This window comes from Anopheles darlingi, chromosome 3 (assembly GCF_943734745.1).
Source record: "Anopheles darlingi chromosome 3, idAnoDarlMG_H_01, whole genome shotgun sequence".
Taxonomy (NCBI): domain Eukaryota; kingdom Metazoa; phylum Arthropoda; class Insecta; order Diptera; family Culicidae; genus Anopheles; species Anopheles darlingi.
The window spans coordinates 12,783,967-12,807,709 of NC_064875.1; the positions used below are offsets into that span (position 1 = coordinate 12,783,967).

At 47.6% G+C, this 23,743-nt stretch overlaps 1 protein-coding gene across 1 annotated transcript in view; it reads right to left on the bottom strand.

Annotated features, from left to right (window-relative positions):
- LOC125953252 (uncharacterized) overlaps positions 1–23,170 on the bottom strand; it is a 23,762-nt gene extending 592 nt beyond the window's left edge. Inside the window, exons 1-6 of the mRNA XM_049682705.1 lie at positions 22,983–23,170; positions 16,443–16,502; positions 14,257–14,414; positions 7,443–7,782; positions 5,967–6,320; positions 2,195–2,404 (exon numbers count right to left, since the gene is read on the bottom strand). Coding sequence (XP_049538662.1) covers positions 2,195–2,404; positions 5,967–6,320; positions 7,443–7,782; positions 14,257–14,414; positions 16,443–16,502; positions 22,983–23,141 — 1,281 coding nt within the window. The 5' untranslated portion in view covers positions 23,142–23,170. The remainder of the gene's footprint in view (positions 1–2,194; positions 2,405–5,966; positions 6,321–7,442; positions 7,783–14,256; positions 14,415–16,442; positions 16,503–22,982) is intronic.
- Positions 23,171–23,743: the final 573 nt, after the last annotated feature.

Here is a 23,743-nt window from a genome sequence, read left to right on the forward strand (position 1 = left end):
TGAGAAGCGCACTACTACACTAGTTTACTTTATTGTATTCAGACTAGAACATGTTTGAACAAAATCATGGAATCTAGTTTTTTCAAATAATCGGATGAAAAGTCGTCTGCTTCTAGGTTCCTAAACACTACTAACACACCGACAATGCCCAACCAAACGACAACAACTTTCGATCGAACGCTAATACGCCATGATGGAGCATATAATTTAATTCAATAGGTCCTCTGCGTGGCAATGGCTACTCTGTCGGTTCGCGGTGTAAATCGTTGATTATCGTCGCTCGGCTCCATTCCATCCCACGTCATACCGTGCATTAGTCGGTTCAATGTTTCAGAACTCATGATTATGTGGAGTGAACGCACTGAGAGCGTTTGACCGTTGGTCGTCAGCAGTCCCAACACACCGGTCCTCATTTAATTATCCTATAACGACGTAGAGCACACACACAGGCACGCATCCAGCGAGAGGATATTTGGAACGTCCGTAGAATGCACTTCACACTTCCCCTTCCGTGGGGTGCTTGTGGTTGCGAAACTCGCGAATACTGCCTCGGATGCCCTCGGATGCATTTCTCTCCCGCCTTCGCCCCCAAAACGGGTTACGTTTAATTGACTATTAATTAGTCTGCGTCATCATCCTGGTCTTTCTCCTGGTCCGGGGTCCGTTTTTCGGGGAAACGAAGCCAGAGTAATCGGTTGAAAGAACGGCCACCATTCTCACTACAGATGCCCTTTCCTTCCTTCCTTCCTTTCTTCCTTCCTTCCTGGGCTGCCTCTGCTACACGGTGCCCGGTGCACTGCAGCGTAGTGAATGGTCAGTGGCCTACCGCTCCATAATGCACTCGTAGGCATGGCTTCGGGGCGCTGAGACCCCCAAATCCGTCATCAGCGCACCCAGTGGCAACGTGCTGGGCGGCGGAGAGGGATTCGCGGAAAACGCGCATGGACGCCATTATCGTGATAATGCGTGCCTATTAAACGTTCGTTAATTGACGTGCACCGGACGGACTGCAGCGTGCACCGTGGTGGTCCGTTGTTGTACCACCACTTCCGAAAAAGGACGGGCAGTCGCCGGGAGGACCATTAACAAAATGGTGCGGCGCAACGCAACGCGACGACGATCGGTCAACCAAATTTCGGGCCAAATTTAGTCTTCCGCGTGTGTGCGCGTTATGCAAACTTAATTCTTCCCTTCCCTTCCCATGATCAGCGCAGCATTGTTGATGTCCTGGCTGGTCCTGGTGGTCGCAGAGGGTTGCAGTAGTGGTCGTCGGGCCGGCGGGGACCGCATTATCGTAGCTTAGAAAAGCTTCGCGGGCAAATGGTTTTGCAACGAAATTGAAAAGCGGATCATGCAAACCCGAAATTGATGACGGTGCGCTCAATGAAATTATTCATGTTTTCACCCTTTCCCACCTGCATATAGCGCCCCAGGGGGAATGCATATTTGCGATGCATTTGCTTTTCGTGCGTCAAAAAATCAAAAGGGAGAGGGACGAACATGGTGGCTTTGATGCGGTTAAAACCATCCATCCATCGAAGGCAACATATTGGAACACATTAATTTGAATCAAATCCCGTGGGCTGCTGCGATAAATCCTTCAAAGGAATAATCATCCAACAGGCGGTTCGCGGTCGCAGAGGCAGCAAATCGCTTGCGTTTCGTGAAAGGCGAGAATTTTACAGAAATAATTGGATTCCTGCTATCAAATCCAGAACGCTACATTCGCGTGAAGCAACTTTTCAGCAACATTGCAAGAGTGAACAGAATCCGCCGACCACAGGATGGCTGCTCAATTACTTTGCGGAATTAATAGCGAGTGTTGGATTATTTACTCGGCTTTTTGAATCATCAAGATGGGTTTGTAGACTAGCCTAGCCCAATTCTCGTTACCCTAATCTTCCAATAGCTGCAGCAAAGGATCAAAACACGGTCGTTACAAGCACCCAGCCGCCCAGACGGTTTTACCATCCGTTCATCCAACACTTCGACTGTTGGATGCAGACAGAGCATCCCCAACCAAATCAAACCCCAAGCCCTGGTTGGCGAATCTTCTCTTTCTCACTTCGCTATCTACGTCACGCCAGCCGTAGCCAGACCTCAAACCAGACCCGGCCAATGCCCGGGCTGATCCGATGGATTACAAACGGGCTTTTGGGGCAGTGCTGGTGCAGCGGAGCGGTTGGTGGCTTACCTGGAAAAACGGCATCAGCGAGATGAAGAGCCAGAGCAGAATGTTGGCGAGGCTGGCGGTGAATATGTTAATCGGGCAGGCCGTCATATCGCGGAACAGATGGACAACGCTCGCCACCGTGTAGCTGAGATTCAGCACCGTGAGGCTGGCGACCGGTAGCGAGATCCGCGTGTTCAGATGGTACAGCAGCTTACGGAACTCGCAAATCTCCTGGCGTTTTGTTACGGGTTTTCCAAAACCCGTGGCGCGTGGCATCGTGAGGTGGGCCGAGCGAAGGAAAATGGAAGAAAAAAGAGAGAAAAAAAACGGGAGCAGAAAAAGGGGTGAATAGAAAGAGCCAGCCAGCGAAAAGTCAGGTGAATGGGAGGGAAGTGCTTTGTTAGTGAATGTCAAGTGTCGGTTGGTTGGTCGGTGGTTGCGTGGTTAGTTAACTTTTTTTTTTTTGCCGCAGCTTCATGCTGCTCCATGCGGCCAGTTTGCGGTTTTGCTGATTGTGTGACGGAGAGATTACATGAAGGTTGGTTGACGGTTGGAATGAGATGCTGTCAGGATGCAGTGCCAGGCGAAGTGGCATGCTTAAGCCCTTAAAGCTACCCGTTTGTTTAGTTGAAGTATGCAGGATACATCATTGCGAATCCATTTAGATTTCGCAAAATGTTTTGACAGAGCCGCAAAAACCTGTGCACATCAATCAATTTAGTTACTTTATTGTTTCAGTGACCTCAACGTCAATTTACTTTAAAACGAGTTTATCATAGTTCTTTTTACAACGTCTTGTGAAATTTTGACGAGAATAACTTGAAAATGAACTGCAGATTCTGTTAGTATTCAAATAAAAGTTTAACAGAATCTGTTCATTAGCTTTGATGCTACGAGCAATATAGCAATTTGAAAACATTGGTTTTTTGGGGAAAACCGCTAAAAAATTATGAGCTAACGTTCGCTGTACGAAATGAAGCAAAATGTATTAAATTCAATTTAATACCAAGAACCTTTTGTCCGATATAAACGTGAAACATCCCCTTGCAATGGCCAGCACAGCACTGACCTTCTCCCTAACGATAGCAACCATAACCTAAACATTTACGACGCAGCAGCCATGTTACCGTAGCAACCATAGGTAGTGAATAGTGGAACAAATGGCATATCCATGATCCACACGTATAGCCGCCAGGTACACCGTGTATCCGGAATCAACACAGCAACCCCACCGGTGGCCACCGGTTGCCGATCGGTTTTGGAATTTCGGGAGAATTGGGCTGAAAAACACTCCCGCGGCATGCGAGAGGGAATGGCAGAACCGACGGAACCCCTCGGTAAACTCGGCACATGGTCCGATGATTTATTTCCTCGATAGATTATGCTGGTGATTATGCGGAAAATATCTATAATTGAATGGGCGAATTAGCACCGAGTCCTGGTGTACGGATGCCGTCATCGTTGCTTCCGATTCCGTGTCCTGTAAGGAAACTCGCTGCATTCCACTACCGCGCCGTGCACGATCCGGTCCGATTGGAGTCCAGTAACGGGAGCGCTCGTTAATTACTGGCCAACTTGGTCGAGTCCGGACCATAGCCAGTCATAGAACCACGTGGCCGTAATCTGCCACTACTGTATTACAACAAGCACGGTGCTCTCGGTGGGAAAATCGGTCCGAGAAAGTTCGATAAATTTTCCAATCACCACCACGAGCACGCCGCGTAGCACACCAGCATAGCTGCTTTCGGCGTAAAACAGCCATTTAATTGAATTCCTGCTCTCCGGGATATTTATACCAATTATCGGCAGGGAGGACCCCCAAGAGACCCCGATAGATTGTTTGTTAGTTCCGGCATAGTGCAGCCCGCAACGATCGAACACACGGGCGGGGGTTTCGAACAAATCATACGTTTGTGATTGAACCTCGGGAAAGAAAATTCTCGCGAAGGGGCCGGAATGTGCCGGTAAGACTTTGCTAGGCTGTTAACATTCCCAATAACTTATACGCAGCACATGCAATCGAATATAGTTTTAGTCCGGTAAAACGTTCGCCGAACGCACGCCTCGGGGAAGTGTGGTATGTGAATTTACGATCCGAAGTTCTGATGCGTTTTCCCGGGATCTAGAATGATCGAACTAGGCGCGAAATGCGTCCCCGGGTTCTTCGTGAAATCACTTCCACTTCGACTTCGAATCCGTGCAATGACAGCTGCGGGAATTCCTCGTGAAATCTGTTAAATCAACCTTGCGCATTCGCGGCGCTATTATTCCAGCGAGCGATGAAACGATATTTACATATTGCTCGAGCGCTTCCTGACCTTCAAAGCTTTCCGTTGCCCGTGGCCACCGGGCGTAATAGCGAATCAATGTCACTCCCGCGCCGGCACTTTAGGGCCGTCTGGTGGTGGTTGGTGGCAGTGGCCGGATAGCCAGCTCGCAGCTGAGTAAAGCTGAGAAAAAGAAAAGGGCGTAGCACTGGCCTGGCCTGGCCGGGCCTGGCATAATTTATGTGCGAGCCAAAGCTGGACTCCGTTCGTCCATTAGCATTTTTGGGAGGGATCCGCAAGACGGACGCAATGGCGCGACAGCCTTCATAGGACGGAAAAAGAGAGATAGAGCGATTGCGCCTCCATCACGGAATGCGCTGTCCATCGCATCCTCGATTCATATGGCCACCACCAGCGTCTCTTTTTGACCCAGATTGGTTTGAGGTTTCGATATCGGGAACACGCGCGATCTCTGCGAGCCCTTCCCCTTCCGAGAGCGAATCTTTTCTCTCGGTAAACAACTTCAAAATTGAGACGATAAATTATTCATTCGGTTTTCGGGCCCACCCGCCCCAGTCCGGGCTCGTATCGGGCGTAACGTTATGTGTCAATTTATGCGGGAAATGTGGCTTTTACTGGCCGAAAGGGATTAACCACTTGGCAGCGACTCGCAGCTGGTATCAGTTCCCGGTGCTGTTCCCATGCTGCGACATTAGGCCGACTGTTTCCATAATTCATCGAGTATGGTTCGCGTACATTTCCGAGACAGATGTCACCGGATCGGGCACCTTTCCTTGGTGCTTTCACTCAAGCATATCAATCGCGATATCGATAGCGCACGCCATCGAAATGGAATGCAGATAAGAAATTATCTGTCTCCTGGTGCCCATATCCTGCGGCAGTGCCGAAACCAATCCCCGAATTTGCTGATGATGATTTGCATCGAGATCCGTTGAGGTGCAGAACAGCACCGGTGGCGGCAGCCATTCTCAGCGTAAATCGGAACTAAAAGGATGCACAAGAGACCAACTACTCGCTCGCTCCACCCGTCCTGTCATCGAAGCGTGGGCCTTGCTAATGGTCCTACAGGATGGTATGGTACGGATGCCCGTAGCGTATCTTTCGCTAATTGGAATGGATGGAATTCGTTATCTGTGTGCCGGGGCGGTGTGCAACACGTAAATCAAGGCTGATCGACGGCGACGGCGAAGAAGAGATTTCAATAAATCGTTTCAGAATCCTGGAATCCTCCCTTCGCCTCTTATGTTGGTGGTTAGGAAGGCCGCTGGCCTTGGTAAGGCCGTGGCCATCGATTTTAAGGAAAGCGCACAACTCGTTTGTTTCCATTTCCCCCGTGGATCCCGCCCTGGAGTCGTGTTGTGACGAGAGCACAGATTGCAATATTGTTTTGCTCGAAAATGTCTTATAAACAACGTATAGTTTATTTATCAGGGACTTTAGAGTGTTGTTGAATGATGAATGATAATGTTATTAGTAGAAAATAGTTTCAATCCGTAAGGACTTACCCTCATCCAATTGAGTGGTTCGATCGTGTGGAGCAACAGCTTCTCCTTCAGCGCTTTTAGGTAGCAACGGAGCAGATAGCATATCAGGCTGTAGCTAACGATCACAACCATTTGCACGAGATCGTGACAGAAGAGTGTAACGGTGAGGATGGCTCTGAGCAGGTCAGGTGCGGTAGGTGACGCATTGAAGTGTAGCGGCCATCGGAAGGAGGTGAATCGGTCGTACGCACTGGCGCTGTCACCACCGAGCAGTAGTATGTAGGCGATGGAGGCGCCCAGCCAGCCAACGCCAAGGCCAAAGTACAGCCAGAGCGTTCGCACCAGACGCCGTGGGTTGTTGCTCAGTATAAATACCTGCAACGTGCCGATGATGATCAGACAGGAATGTCATTTACGATGCTGTGCTCCGATGCTGCGCAACGACTGATGCGAAATGGAGCGGTGGAATGTTGGTATCATTTTGCAGTGAAAAACATGTTTAAACGCACTTTCGTAATGCAAATGGCAAACAGTAAATTGAACAGGATGTTATTAAATATTGAAATTCCATTTTGACATCGTCATCAGTTGAAGGATAATGCATGTTAATATGTTGCTTAACGCGGAAACCAAATTGACGTAGCACTTCATAGTCAGAGTCGAGAAATATCCGGTGTTTCATTCGAGTTTCCGGCGTTGTTCGCTAATTACAACCCTCGGTGATGATGGATTCGAAAGCAAATCGGACATTGCGCCGCCAATCGATCAGCTGTGGTCTATCTATTTGAAATTGACAACCTATTAAAGTCTTCATAAACTTACAGAGACATTCAAACACTGCAAACATTTTTATAATTCATCCCTGAATTCAAGTCATGGATTTTCTTTAAGAAGTTTTTCTAGTAAAGGAAAAATATTTTTCTTTTTCAATCTTGCAAGGATTTATGTAGATTGATAAAAGTTTACAGAATAGCATAAAATGTGGGTAATAATTATGCCGACACTTCGCGTTACTTGATTATTTTATGAATTCTTCCAAAAAATGTCAATTAGAAGGACTTCAATGAAATATTATTTCTCCTTCCGTCATCCGTGCCTCCTTCATTTACATTTCAGAATGGAAAATGGAACATCCCTGTCAAGCCTTCAAATCATTTACGCGCATTAATGCATGCGCGATTAATGTCCAACCGTGGGATAATGCCTGATCGATTTATCAATGTCACTACCAATTCCGTCACCGGTTGATAAAGGCCAGCCAATAGACCCATCATCATTCTCTATCAGACCATTCGCCCAGTCCAGAAATGGACTCAACTGGGGCGATGTGTGGCGTGTGTGTGTATGTGTGGCAACGGCCAACTCAATCTCACAACTCAAATTGTATCCGAATTATCTGCTTGAAAGCCGTCATTTGTAATGCGCTCATCGTGGGCACAAATGAGCTCGTAACTGGCTCGTGCCTGTCTGCCTGCAACCGGACCACAGACCACGTACCCTTTCGACGAGACACTGCAGCTGCTCGTTGTCGGCGAACCGGTAGATGAAGACCGCCAAAAGGTAACCGTTCAGGTGCAGCAGGGCCGGAATGAGATAGATGAAGATAGCCTCACCGGATCCAGCGAACCCGGTGTGCTCCGCTTCGATGAGATGAGTGCGGTTCGGCGATACCTCGCTATCGTTACTGGCCGCCACCAATGGGTTCCAAGTAGTAGACTCCGCTCCGTTGGACGCTTCATGCGCTCGACTGGTAAAAGTGAACCAACTTTTCACGGAAGCACCGGTGGTTGCTGCTGCCGGCGTAATGTCGTTTGTCGTGGGAAATCCATGATCCCGCCTGGAATGTTGAGAAGACAATGGATTTAGAAATTTTCACGAACTCGTGTTTGAGGTGCTTAAAATTTTAAATGTTTGCTATCATTTAATTTCGCGGAGACAAAGGATCTCGCTGGGAATGTATGGCAATGGAAAGTGCATGGAATTGCATCGCTGTTGAACTCAGCTCCATTCCATTCCCGATCACCTGCGTCCACTCTCTAGGCTATTTGATATCTGCGTGGAATTTTCTGTAAAATGCAAACAAAAATGTGCTGCAGCTTTTTAACATGTTTGCATCGGTATCGCTATCGGCATGCGGATAGCAATATGATTTGTTTGGAAAAATGCAAAGAAATAAATTCAAAAATCTCTCCCCCGCGGAGTGTTGCTCAAATTTGGATCAAATTCACCAATAAAATGGTTCTGATGGTTCCATTCCGACTCCGCGTGGAGTGATGGCCGCAAAACAAATATGCATCACTCGCAAACTGGAACATAATCGCCGCTAACTATTTCGGTTGTTAAAATTCCGTTTCCGAAAAGTAAACTCTAAACTGGTTGCTATTGCTTCTGGCTTCTGGAATACAATGCTGCAGTAGATCGAAGGGGCCAGACATCAGGTGTAGGGAGGGGATACAGTGTGATGGCGATTTATGTTTGTATACGAATGGAATCTATTTTTTTTATCTTTCGCACCAGAATCCTTTTTTTGTGGTTGATTTATCACGTTCGACTACAGCGAATGCTCGTTGATTTCCCATTCCGAGTGGTGTACCACCATTCGATTTACTGATCATTTTGCGGAAGAAAAAAAAGCTTTCCAGGATTCGGTAAATCTATTGGCCCGGCCCGAGTTTATCGTTTTGATTGAAGCCTGCAGGCGTGCGCGGCTTGTAACCCAATAAGCGCGATGGTCAACAGCAATTCATTTTCATTAATTGCGGGCCCATTGTGCGGGTGCTTCAGTTAACCGCGGTTTTCATTTATGGCAACAAAAAACGCTGGAATACCGATAGTAAATGGTTCCGGGGAAAAAAATGAAAGCCGCATTGTGGGAAGTACAATGCGGATTTGGTTAAAAGGTTAGACAACACTTTTATGTTTATTGATAAAGTGAGGCTCTTGTTTAGTAGTATGATTTTCCATTTAAAACGCTCGTTATTGAATTTTCAAACGACCGCACCAAGCGATGTTCCACGACGACGATGCTGTGTTGGGTAAATCTGATCAAGCGATCATAACAGAAGACGATTTGTGCGCTCCACGGTCGGCCCGGATGGCCTTCTGTTTACTCTAATCACGAATGAGATGGATATTAAAGTGCTTAAAGCCAAGTGGACGGTCGAGTGCGCACTCCCCCTCCAGGCACCATAATCGTTATCTTGATTGTGTTTCATTATTTTCATCATCCCAACACCAGGTCACCAGCACCAGCACCAGCGCGAGGGCACCACCAGGCCAGCAGCTGCAATTTCGGCAAAACTAACTGCAAACGATAATGCAAGGTAATCGCTTTAATTCTGAGCAACGACTACAGCAACGCCGCGCCAGCCGCCCTGTCGTTCTCGTTGGAAAAAGGGACCCGCAACAACAAACGGCATGCCCGCGCTGTGCTGTCGCTGACCAGTAACACCCACGGGCCCTCTCCCTTAAGTGGTTTTTATGTTTGGCCACTGTGTTTGTGTTTCGGTGTTTGTGTGTTTGAAATCTCAAGTATAAGGTGTTGGCTTTTTTTCTCTCCAAAAAAGCAACTAATTGGCTTAGCAGCTGGCACTAACGGACATGATCCGATTCCGATGTTCGCACGTTTCGGCTCACACCTCACGGACTGGACTGGTGCCACCAGGGGGGACTTCATTTGCGTACGAAGCTGTTGCTGGCACTGGCGGTGAGCATAAACAACTCTCCGGCTGCAGCATGAAGAAGCGATAAGCATGATGCAAAGCGTGCGACAAACGGCAAAAACCATCAATTGGTAGCCGTTAATGGGGCGGGTGCAACAGCATAACCGCAAGCGCAAGCGATTCGATGCCAGGTCAGCAAAAAGGACTCCCAACGCCCCCGCGGGGGTTGTGTACGATTCGTCTGCATTTCTTTTGTGAATTTTCCTCCAACGATGACGACGACGACGACGGCGCAGACGATGTCGTTAAACCTCCGAAGGGAAATTGGTCCCCAAAAAATGCGAAAAAGTATGGAAATGCTCTCTACAGACCAGTCCGAACCCTTCTCCCGACGGTGGGGTTCCACTGTTACGATACGATGACTAGCATCATGCCGATGCTAGCCAGCAAATTAGGCAACGCAACGCGTCCCTCCGTCCGGGAGTCCAACCGAGACTGTCTGAGGGAGGCAAAAAAAGGGCAAAAAGAGAACACCCACCACGACAGTACGACTCAATCCGTTGGGGTTAATGATGTTGCCAATATGGCGAGCGAGCAAGCAAGCAACCAAGCGACCAGTTCCAGTTCTTACGCGCTTCGTTGATGAGCTCAAAGGGCACTGTGTGTGTGTGTGTGTGTGCGCTGGACAACCAGTCCAAAAACCGATGCGACACGCGAATTGCGACAGACAGTCCCCAGCGTTTGCCGTGATTTGTTCCCGAAGAAAACACTGAATTTTTCCCGTTTTTTTTTTCCCCTCCGGTTCTGCGGTCACTGCCGTCAACTTCGGGCAACGAAAAACAACCGGCGCAGCCTTAATGATTGCCAGCGAAAACGGGGGTTCCGTCTTTTTACGACGGTGACCAGGACACACAACATTAGCGCCAAGCTCTTGGTGCGACTCAGCGCTAGTAAGTTTCCTGCTGCCAATGGCGGGGTGGTTTTTTCTGCAGCTTTGCGCATTTTCACTTCCATTAACACTCTAACTGGTCGCGATCGGTCCTGTTATCCGCACTTCAGCTACTACCGTCACCCAGACGCCGAATCGAATCGAACACAGACAGACACACTGCCAGCAACGGTTACGGTTTTGTGCGATCTGTTTTTGGCTCCTTTTGCGCACAAATGCACATCACCAGATAATCCAGCGGCGGAGAGCGGCGCGAGGGTGGTAATTGGTGGTGGTAGTCGCCGGTTTCTGGATTCAATCGGCAATCATCATCGGGACCGTCTGGAGCGGCGGGACGACGACGACGACCGATAAAGTTGCATCGCGCGACTGCGCGCTTGATTAAAGGTTTCGCAAACATCGACATCGACAGCGACGGCGTTTGCCAGGACATTAGGCACTGTTAGTCGCCTCGCCGAAGATTGCGTCCCCGTTGGCATATACGTCCATGTCATGGCGGGGCATCGGTTGCGCTTCGCATGTTTGCATGCTACAACAGCCAGAACAGCAACGCAGACGGACAGCAGGCGGCCAGCGATCGAGCGATGCATTCTAGGTCAGTCCCGGACCCGGGGTTTTGCGTCCGCGCCACACTACCGCACTGTAATCACGGTCATTAGGAGGAAATTGAGTTGAGGTTGCGATGGTTCATTATCTAACACGGAGCCGCCACCACCACCACCACCGTGCGCATCGTGTCTCCGTGTCCCGGGGACAGTCTGGAGCTTGTAAAATCGCTCGGAAAAACGGCGGGTTTTTGGTTTATGTGTTCTTTCTCCTCCGTTTGGGGTTGTGGTGATGTTGCGCGGATTCAGCTTTTGCTGAAAAATGGCACTTCCATCGGGTGTGTGTGTGCGAGTGTCGTGTGGCATGCGAGCAAAGTGCAAACATTAATCACTCGCCCCCTTCCAACAACGTAAAGGAAGCTAAAGGGTTCTCGCGTGGATGGTTTATGTGTCCACGAATTGCGGCGCTTTACGGGTGCACGAGCTTTATGCTTTTGTAATTTCACCGGGCTGGACCGGAGGGGGGGATGGCGTAATGCTTGCATGGTGTTTGCATCGTGAACATTGCATCCAGATCGAGGTTGAAGGTTGGCCGAAAAGTGAAAAGGAACCGGCGTTCCGAGCTACCGGAAGGGGGGGGAATGTGCAATTATTTTGTATATCAGTGTTTCGTGTGTTGGAGGGAGGTTCAGGGGGCCACTGGTGGTTGTGGTGAGACGGTGCCACAGGACAGGACAACACGCTCAACGCCCGCGTGAAAGTTGGTGAAAGGCCACCGGTTAGGCGATGCTATCCGCTTTCAAGATTATCTTACGTCATGCAGGTAGAATGCGGAGCATGTTAGGTCGCCGCATGCCGCCGGCAGAGCGCATTCCAATGAGCTTTTGTTATTTAAATTTGCAACTAATTCTGGAAAATAGAAATATAAGCGAATGAACAACGGTATTTAAAGCTATAGCGCCATTTTTTGTTGAGAATTTTTCAGAATAGCTATTTCACAACTGGTTTAAACGGTTTGTTACTTGTGTCAATATAACTGGAACATTTTGTAACAATGTTTGAAAAATGTTTAGTTTTATAGTTTGGATCAGTATTAGCTTAACATTATTGTGTATTTTATTGTACGAAAATACGATAATGTTATTGTTGCTACATTGTGTTGTGTTAATTAACTTTTAAGGCCTTTTAGCGATAACCTTTTAGCGATAAACTTCTTCTTTTATGCTATTTTAATCCACCCTCAAAGTATGCTGTTACGCATTCAATCCATCATGATTCAATTCAATCATCAAATGTTTTCGTAATAATAACTCTGATGTGTTTCAAATACTTTTTTTTTAATTCAAGATCCGTCTTTGGCACATTGGTTGCTCGATTTTATGTAAAATAAAAACAAAATGAATTATTTGAGTTTAGCAAAATTCATTCGAAAAAAAATGAAGAAAATTTCATTTTCTTAAGATTATCTTGCTTTTCATCAGCTGCTGGAGGAAATATCTAAATCATGCTCTTATTGAGTTGCTAGAGAATTAACTTTATCCCATTGGTTTAACGTACAACTCCATATGTTCTGCCGATGATTGACATGCGGGATTGCTAAATTACATTCAGGATCCATCAGGCGTAAAATAAAGAAAAGCAAAAGCCTTTTTTTCATCCCCGCCGAGTTGGGTTAAATCATGGTTCGGGCCGCCACGCACCGTACGGTCACCGATCGGTCCTGGTAGGGTTTTATCCGGGTGCACCCCGCGCGCTACTACGCCATAAATATTTATAATCCCCATTTTATTATTTTAATAAAGTAGGCCTAAGCCCTAGTAGGCCACCGACGTACGAGGCGTCCTTTCTGCTTCCTGTACTTAGCACTCGTGCACAGGATTGGGCCGGTCGTATCACTCGGCCGTCCGGCGTTATGGCGACGCGTGAGGATCACAACGAATTCCTTAGTCACACATGCCACACCTGAGCCCTCGCAGCCTTCCGGGATTTCCGGGGTCCTATCCGCTCGAAGGTATTTAAACGTTGCTGCAACGGACCCGTTCGCGTTGCCACGGTATTAAAGGACAGTAAACCCATGGGCGTGCGGAGGGCAGAGGCAGTCAGCATATTTTGGCCCTAGCCCAACGAACAGATCATAAAATAACAGCAAAAAAAAAGTGCTGCCCACTCGGTTGTGCTCGAGGGCTGGATAAATAATATGCTACGCTATTTTTTATTCCGCTTTTTTTTGTGGAGCGCGCATGGACGTCCCAGTCCAGACCGTATGATCCGTCCGGCGTGTTGTGCGTAGGACGTACCGAAGGATCACGCACGATGTAAATGGCGAGTGTATGCAGATAGGCAAGATTGCAAGGTTTTTGCACAAGCAAGAAGGGGGAGGGACTAAAAAGCTTCCCCGGGCGTGCATCCACCGGCCATGAAGCTGCCTCGTGGAAGGAGGAAAGAATAAAAGAAAAACCCATCTAAGTCCACGTGCCAGTCACTGTTGCATTATCCTTTTTCCCTGTGCTTCGTCCTTCGCTCCAGGACAGGAGCGCATGAGCGAATGAGATACATGAGATCCTTGCATTCCTCGCCAAGGACGTTCGGCGATTGTTACAGAGAGCGAACACGACACGATAGCAAGACGAACGCATCGTTTCTGTGCGTGAAATGGAAGATGGAAACTGGAACCAGGTCAGGTCAGGTTTGTCCACAATAGACAAATGATTTTCCGTTTTTCCTATGTCCCAATACAATGGCAAACGTACAAACGTTGAGCATGCCCCAATACCTTGTTATTGAACAGCGTAGCCACAGGCGTTAGCAACATCGATACAGGTGTTGTGAAAATAGGATTGCGTGAGAAGATGTGCGAGTGTTTGCAGGATGTAGTGGCGAATAACACAAACGGATCTACAATCGCTGCTAGAAGGATGTCTTTCCATGTGTGATTGTATTCTGATGCGTTCGATACTGATTGAAGCACCATCAGATGCAATCGAATGAATACTTGTGCATATCAATCGCTCGTACATCATGCTCAAATTATGTTACCAAAATGATTGATAGCATTTCTTAGGAACACACTGCTTCATCATACGAACGAACATAGCGTTCGTCAATAACTTTGCGGAATGCCGATGTAATGAGCTTACCGTACGGAGTTAACTCACCTGAATCCACAGAGAAACTGCAGCACGTAGCCAAGACAGAGCAGGCACAGCACGAGCGTCGTCTGCAGATGGCCAACCCAACGGCCGAGAAATTCCAAATCGGTCGAGCTCGGTCGAATGCCAGCCAAGGCCAAGATGATCACGTACGGTCGGAGAAACTGTGCGGAATGAAAGGGAATGATTGGAAAGGAAGTTAAGGAAAATGGCATCCACTAACCCAGTCCGAGAGTACAGTAATAGCTCAAAGTAACGTGAAGAAGGTGTTTAGCGAGATGATGTTTTACACAATGTTGCTTGGATCAAACGGCAATCGACCAAAAGTTAACAAATCCCCTGGTCTGGTGTGGTAGCGATCTAGTCATCCGAGCGCCACGCTACGGAACCGGTTACCGTGGAAATGAAGTTGTACATTACGGTGGAGTACGAGATTACCGTACAATATCATAAAATGTATTACCAGTCCGGGAAGAAGAGCCTTCCTCGGTAAAGGTGAGTAATAAAGGGACGGAAATGACTTCACCTTCCATCGCCTCGCGCGTGCTCCCGTCTCTCTCTCTCTCTCGGACAATGGCTCGCAATGGCTCGAGGTAACGTCGAGTGGAATAGTTTTGACGTGAAGTAAGATTTATCAGCGAGCGCCCGAGCGCTGCCGCTGCCTTCCGAGCCCTTCCGGTGCATTGTCGTTTCCGGTGCGGTCGTGGGGGTCCGACAAGGAGTTTTACCTTTTACGAACACAACCAAAGTCGCTCAGACGCTGCATACGACTCGTGTGGACAGCGAGACAGCAAGGTACCTATTCCTGGAGGAACAGTTTGTCGTTCCCTTCACTTCCTCTGTGTCCTTTGTGTTCAGGTTGTCGTTCCGTGTTCCACGGTAACCGGAGGAGTTCTCTGAGGGCGCCCATTGAACTGTGCAGCGGAATGAGTAAAGTTTGGCCAACGATTTGAATCCAACATGCAATTAAGCGGCAACAAAGGTGTCCCTAAGAGGTCCTTCTTATGGACTTGATGTGGCAGGCTTTCTTCTTAGAAAGTCATCGTTGAAATACAGTTAATGAAAAGTATTTCTACCAACTTATTATACATTGTTTCCTTATTTTAGGGCCTTCCATCATACCAGGACGCGCGGTAGAGGATCCTCACACGGAAACGATGCAGACAATCCTGTGACAGCAAGTTACCCGACCACCACCAGCACCAAGTGGCAGAGATGAACCCTAGACGCTGTGCGGCTTTCGGTGTCGGAGTTTGCAAGTGAATTCCGCACTTCACTCAACGGGAGTGGCAGCGGGCCCGTCAGGGTGGAGGCCCCTGTGCCGCTGCCCTTTGCTGTGCCGTTTGCTGCATGCTACATAAATTACAATTTGCCAACATCAACCACTCACCGGAAACGATCGTTCGCCGCCACCGCCACCGCCACCACCACCAACAACGATGCTCCATCATGGCGAACTAGCGATCATCAACTTTTCCAACGCGACCAACGCGAAACGGAAGCGACCACCATGTCTGCGGTTGTATTGGTATTGGGGAAGTGGAAAGTTACGGCCGGCCGCCTGCTGAGGTTTGCGAAACTTCGTTGCGTCTCGAAAATAAAGTGCAAAATTTTGAGCTGGTGAGCTCTGGCGTTTCTGGGCTGAGTAGGACGCGTGCCGAAACATCGGCTGTGGCTGCTGCTTTGTGGGAAAAGTTTGCTCGTCCGGAGCGGAAACCGGCGCGCTATGAAACACTTTGCATGCTCGCGCACGCAAGTTGTGGGTTATGCTTTCGTCTGTGTTTTAAGTTGTCTTTTTCAGGGTTTCGGTGTTTTAACGGAACCGGTGTTCAACCCAAGCCGAAAGCAGTCATTGTGTTCGGGGAAGTGTGGTAGCGAGTGGTTTCGGAAGGCCACTCGTGAAGCTCATCAGCGGAAACTGGTCCCAAATGATGGATGATTCACGGGAAAAGTTAGAGAACGAAGGGGCGTAGGGGGGAGAAACGCAGCAATGAGCTAATCTTGTCGCCGTGTCGGGTGGCTCAGGTGGAAAATCGCCTTCGGTAGCGAGAAGCGTCCGTAGTTTTGTGCGAGGCTAATTGGTCGCTTGACAGGTACGAGACCATTATTGTCATCATCAGCTGACACAGTGAGTGAGTGAGTGAGTGAATTTCGGGATTAACGATTCCATTTCTGGGTGTTCGGTTGCTTACCTTGCGTTTGCAGTAGCGCAACGTGACGGACGTTGGTTCGGCCTCGGTGATTTCGTCAATCTGGAAAATAGGCGAATGTTCTTGTAACTCACTTGCAATTCAATTAGCAGCTGCCAGTGACGCAACTCCAATTAGTTTCGCCACTGACGTAACTGGTCGATAAAATCACAATCTTAAAAGGGACTGACACCGCAATAAGACTTAAAACATCGTACCATTAGAAAGCCTGTGTGTGGTGCGTGTTCGAGTTCTGATACTAAGCTGCACATGACTGCCCTGGAAACATGCTCTTTCCTTTATGGCCAATGTAACAACGCAATTCTTGGAAGACATCTATGGGATTTGCTTCCTTCTTTACTTGAGAAATTACAGATAGATAATACTCTTACCAAGGTACATTGTACTAAAAGAGGTCAAAGGAAATGCGTTTCTACATTGTACAGCAGAACGAATTCCGTAATTATTTTTTTTTTACAACACATCTTTCATCACTTTTTCTCTGAACCTTTCAAGTCTTTCTTGTAACGTTTGCGGTTTCTCAAAACCAATGTTTTCAAAGTCGATGTCCATCGGAGCATCAAAATTACTGAACCGTTCTTTTTGTATTGTTAATTTAACTTTAATTTATAACTCGAACAACTCGTTCTTTTCAGCAAAATCGATAGAACCTCTGCTTTTTTATCTTTAAATTCTCGAAAAATTGGGAAAAATAAATTGAAAAAAAAAAAACTCGAAACGGGAACCTGACACAAACGAAAAAATATCGATTTCAGATGATGTATCTCGGATTATGATGGACACAGCAAAAAAGGTATTTTTGAAGAGATGCTTCGTTGGAATTCATGCCATGGCTGCATTTTTTGTTTTGCATATCTACCTCGAATACCAACAAACGATTTGTGAACAGTTGCTGTTCCATGTGGCATTTGAGAAAAAAAAATAAAACCAATGGTTGCTGTAAAAGAAAGTAACACAAATGAGCCATTTTTGTTGATGAATGTTCCTCTTTAATGATTTTTTATCAAGTATCTTTAAATCTATTTTAAAGACGAGGTAAAACAAGAGTATTTTGGACTAATTGAGCGAAATTAGAGATGTATGACCCCCCAAGAATGCCGAAACTAGTCGTTGTCGAAAGTGCTCTAATGAAGACCCCCAAAAAGCAGACCCCAAACCTTCCAACAAGAATCCAGCTGTTGGAATCATTCCACAACTTTACAATAATCGCTGCTCTGGTTGCTGTTTTGCGCCGAGCAAAAGTCTGTTAAAATTCGGTAATTAGTGTGACTGCAGTTGACACATGTACCTAGTTCCGTACGACTGCACGACTTCCCTCCCAGGCTCCCGGTCGTCGGTCGGTCGGTGATAAATGGCTAATTGAGCATGGAAAACACTCCACTTCAACTTCGAACCGCAGTTGAACGGTACAGCGCATCAAGAAGCGCCCGCATTTTACATGGACCCATGGGTGTCGTAGTCCCCCACTCCACGGAATGCACTTGGGGAAAGCCCATCCCACTCCACCCTCCTCTCCCCGTGGCCTTTCCGGGAGCTGCTTAAAATTCAGAGGAACGCACTTGTTCCGTTCCTTGTGACAACCTTTCAGCACGATCACTTACCTCGGGCAGCTAACATAGCAGCGAGCGGCCGGCTTCTACAAAACTTACTGGCAACTGGGAACCAGGTTCGTGTTGAAACACTTGTGCCAACACATTTGAATAACATTGGCAGACATACACTCTGCGCACACACACAAGCGCACACACGCAAGCACATTGTTCTGACTCCTTGTCGAAGTGCCATTTTGCCCACCTTCCGCTATACTCTCCCCCTCCCTCCCCTGTGTCCCACGTGACGGGTCTTCGAGCCTTCGGGCTAACGAGAGTTTTACATCCACCGACGGCGGTCCAACCGACCAGCGAGGTGCATGCATATGCGTTCGTAAAACAGCAGAAATCAATTTATATTTAAATTTCTCCCTTCTTGCTACCTCTCTCTCTCTCTCTTTCTCTTTTTCACCGCTTTTCACGCGGCCTACTCAGTGGTGCAGGCGAGCAGAAGGAAGGCGCGAATGTCCGAAAGGCCACAGCCAGGATGGATTGCTGTGTTTTTTTTGCTTCTACGAAAAACCTCACGAGCGTGTGCAGCGGGTCAAAAGGTGTTGTTGGGTAAGCTCCAAAAGACAACCTTGCCTGCGGTTAAAGGGGGACGGGGGACATTACCGTCGGCGCAGGACGAATTGAAAAACGCACACACACACCCTCGAAAGACGCTGAAGCCTTTTTGGGAGAACTTATAATTTATTTAAAAACTTTTACACTTTTCCAGCCGATCAAACCGCGCACCGAGCACGAACACACGCACACACACAGACGCACCCACAGATGGACATACACGGTTCGGCCCGGTGACCTCTGCGCCTGGGGAGGTGGGGAACATTGTGGCCTTCCGTTGGCCAGCTGATACCGATCCGTGCTCGGTGCTTGTTTTTTGCCATTGCCGAGCGTGTGAATCGCATTCACAAAAATCCTTTCCAGCAAACCGGCAGCCGGCCTTTAGTTCCTTCCTCCGGGAGTCGCCTGTTGCCTCGTCGGACACCTTCTCCTCCTATCCCTCTGCCGGTACGTGGAAGTCTGTACGTTGGAAAACTCACCGAAAACACTGCTGCTGCTGCTGCTACTGCTCCTACTACTGCTGCTGCAGGGTGTGCAGTGAGCGACTCCTTGGATCGAGTATTCTGGATCTTGGTATTCTTAGAAATAAATTTTCCCGATGCATATTCAAATTCAATTTGTGTGTTTTCCCTGGTTGGGCTTCTGTCCCCCCTCCCCCCTTTCCCAGTGGAGCACTCCGTTCCAGCACGGTTTGACTTACGTACCGTGGGGAGCGGGAGTCGACCGCAAACCAATCGCAGCGGACGAAGGTCCACGACAATGGTCGGACTTTGGAAATGCAATCGCCCGGAAAGCTCAGGGCACGTCAACAGCCGAACAAGCATGCCGGATGATGGCGGAAAGGTGAAGCTAAGGAATTGACAGCCTGGAATGGTAAGCAGCTTAGCAAGGGCATAATCAATTGGGTTCTCTGCATTTGCCGACGACGTGCCTTCAAAACGTGTCAATGATGCAACCGATGCACTTTGCAGCTATATGCAGCTCGACCATAAAGTGATCAAGCTCTTCGCAAAACTTTCCACTCACGACCACTTGTAATTACATATTCAGTTCGCTCGATGATGTTTCGCCGAATCGTTGATCAACAACACACCAACCAAGCCACCACGCACGAGGTTGTTTAATGCGTTCAATTTGGCTCAATTACAATCAACTTCAGCATCAGCGGGAGTGTCGTTTTGAGACATTTATCGGTCCATGCAAGCTCCACGATGCATCGGCTGTGGCTCAAGCAAACGCCGATTGATGCTGGTCAGTTTCATCAACATTCGTTGGCGTTCGCCCGGTGCCGGAGGTACACAGGAACAGCATGCCCTGGTATGTGTGTGCCTGTGTGTGTGAATTACGAAGCAGCATCCGGCAGGATTGCCGTTATGCTGGCGCACCATAACACCAAAGGCTGTCCGCCAGTCAGCTGTCCGACATCATCCCGTGTTCTCGCTGTTATTGGCATTTTTGGTGCTCGACGGTTGGACCGAGAACCTTCAAACGGATATCCCATAAATCAATGCCAGTGCCGTCGGGCGGGCGGTAGTTGCAGCATCCCCCGGGAGGAAGGAATGGCAGTGGAAGCCGTTGATGTTCGCGCTGCAAATAGGCAAATCGAATGATCGATGAGCGGACAGGTGGCGCCGCTAGCATGGGGGGGCTTTGATTTTGTTTGCTTCGTTTTTGTCTTTTTCTTCCTTCCTTTCTCTTGCTCTGTTTGTTTTATCCGCTAGTTTTGTGAAAAACCCCCTTCCTATCCCCCACTCTGTGTCAGTCACCAGTCCAGTGATTGGCGTAGTGCGATATCGACAACGAAAATCGTTTTTTTGCATTACTCTCGTCGGCAATAGAATGCCAGAATGGAAAAGGAGGCGCTTGACAGTGCCATCGCCTAGGGATACTGTTGCTTCAGCTGATTGTGTTGATGATACTGATGATGATGATGATGATGATGATGATGATGATGCAGATGATGATGATGATCTATGGTGCAGGGAAATCGAAAATAGGCGCATAATGAAATAGCACTCTGGTGAATTTGATAACATGGTGCGATGTGGGGTACGATGCGCGGTATGCAATCGGTAATGCAATGCAATGTATCATCTCACCAGGGAGCAGAACAACGATGGAGCTGGATGGAGGAAGAGCGTTGTTTGATTTGTAATTCATTCACGGCGGCTGGTTGATAAATATGCACTTCCGCTAATGCAATTCTAGTGACCAGAAGTTGGACTGCCTTTGGGGGGTTCTGAGTAATTCCGTTCTGAGCTTATTGTTGCCGCTGTCCAGGACTGGGCATTAATTTGTAGCGATTTGTAATCCATAGCTGCAGTGTTACTTTAAAACCTAGGGAATGGATGCTTTCAATAAAATATTCTACAACATTTCATGCGGTAATTCATGGAATCAATCAACTAATTAATGGAGGGGAAATGCACCTTTCCTCTGACTCTGTATCTAGATAAATTTTGTGCGATGATAAGATTATCATGCTTGCTGGCCTATTTTGTTATCACGATAAACGCATGCTTCTGGCGCATTGACTGATGTCGATAATGATTTTCATTTATGCTTTTATCATCTTTTAGGCTCTATAGTGCACTATTTATGTTGCATCATTCATACCTATGCAGCGTTCGTTTTGTTTGTAATGATTTTGTTTATTTTTAGTTTACTTGTTATTACTCGAATGAATGCATTTCTCATTCCCCGCACCGATTCGATGGAATAATTTCATTCTTTCTCGTTTTTCAGGTTTATTCGATTGTTTCGATTGATTGACGGTTTGTTTTTCTTTTATCATCTCTTTATTGCACTTCATGTGGGATGTAGTTATAGTTTTTTTTTCCAAACGTTTACACCACATTGAGGTATAAAAAACCGTGAAAAATCGCCAAAAAACCCAAACGAATTATTTATGTATTTACTAACAACAGCTTGAATATAAAAATGAATAGCACAAAAAACAAACGCTTGTTTCCATCACCATATACCTTTCGATGAAAAAAAAACATTTACAAACCTGAAGGAATGCAAGAATCAGTAAGACCAACATCAGAGCTTCGGCGAAAGTAATCCATAAAGATCTACTCTAATCATTGTCATCGTGCTCGAGGAAGTTTTGCTTCAACTTTCCCAACCACCCCACCCCCCGTGGGCTCAGGTGTATCATGGTTCGCGTGTTGTTTCGCAAACTCTTGAGCTATCGTACTTGGTGCGGTGCAGTTGCGCCGCTGCCCTGCATGACCCGGGCGGTCCTGAACTCCTTGAGCCATTCGCTCCGAAGACCGAAGCAAGCACCAAACGAAACTTGGTTTTCGGTCTTTTTCCTGGTGTTATGAGATGCGCTTAAGTGCGCTTTGCAAACAAAAGAACGACCAGCGGTGGGCGAAGAACCGAACGAACCGAAAGTTTATCAACAGCATCATCAGCGACGGCAACGTCAACAAACCCACAGTGCAGTGCTGCAGCGCTTTGTCGGTCCATTGAGCTTGTTGTCTTTTGGGCCGGGAGTGTATTAAATATGCTACGATCTTCCTGGAAGCATCGTACGATACGCATCAAAACGCTTGCCCCGGTAGCTTGCAGCGCGCACCGAGGCAAAAGAAACTTCCCGATGCGATGATGCGATGGGCATCGTTTGGTTTGCCGGGGTGCAACTTTACGGAGCGATTGCATTATGCTGATTTGATAGGGACGGTCTCAGCAGTGGCTCGTGATAGCTAATGCCTAACGCCATCTCCGACCAGAAACCGTTTTGGATAAGTGAAGCGGCAGGAAACAAACCGAAAACTCTTTAAACTGTTATTACGTGTCGAATGAGTGGGCTACTGTGTTTTGATACACCGTAGACAGAAGTTTTCACATAAGGAACGGTTCAAGTGCTGTTGAGTTGCTTTATGGTTGCTCCCTGAGGTTGTGAAGAAAGTAGTTGCAACTAGCCGTGCAGTGAATGTGTAACATTTATACTTTTTTTTCCTCCTGTAGAATGATTCTTGCAGGCATTTCTGGTTGCAATCATCCAGAGAGCCTTTTGCTACCGATACGGTACGTTTGAAATCCCCTTTTTCGATCAAAGAGATTGTATCATGGTGGCCTACGATGCACTTCGTGATTCGTGAAATTTGAAATAAAAAGGCAATACTTTAATCAAAAAGTAAAGGCGCGAAGGAAGCAGCTTGCTGGTGAGCGTGCTCCAGCACGTCAACGGATGCTGTATCCAAATGCTTTGATCTTGGTCTTGGTCGCGTATTAAGTCACTTCGCTCGCGATGACAGTCCCACCCACTGACAACGGGTTCCGGGACAATGGACTGTGTGGTGGAGTAAATCAAGCTTAATCTAGAAGGATGGATCGTCATTCCGGTGCTACTCACAATCACGTTCTCCTCGATGCACTCCATGTCACTGCCAAGCAGCGATGCATCCGCTCCCTGATGGTGGTGGTGGTGGTGGTGTTGTTGGTGGGTCAGAGCGTTGCAGCAGGTCGAGAGTGACGAGGACGATATTGTGGCCGCCGTCGTGGACTGATCCATTTTTGATGAGTTCTTCAAACTTCTGCCCAGAACCGTCTGCCGAGTGATTTCCAACCGGCGTGTTCGGTTTGGTGCCCGATGATGATGATGATGATGATGATGCCGGTGATGCTGACGCTGGTGACTGGAATTCGATTATACTGTCAGCAACGGACCGGTCTTTAGACAAGTCCCACCCTGACTTCACCGACCGACTAGGACCCTTACGCGCAGTCTATGAAGTCTATGTTTTACCTTCAATTCAAACGCTCAAGAGATGTTTTCTGCTCGACTACACTCTGTCTGGATCGGTGGATAAGAGAATGGAGTTATGGAACTCGCGACAGAAGATTAAAGCGTAGGATCGGGGCGGGAAATTGAATTGAAAATATTAACATCAATACAGGGGTTGTTGTTGTTGTCGGGAAGCAGATTTGCTGGAAGGCACTGGCCTTCTGAACCCAAGGTACCCGAGAAAGTTAATAGAACATTCTGAATTTGTTTCAATTTGAAAATAGCAATCTAATCTAGTGCGTCGAACTCTATCACAATCTGTTCGTAGATTTTGTGCAGCTCAAGGACGGTCCTTGACGTGTCACAGGAATAAAGTCAGTTGGTGTTTA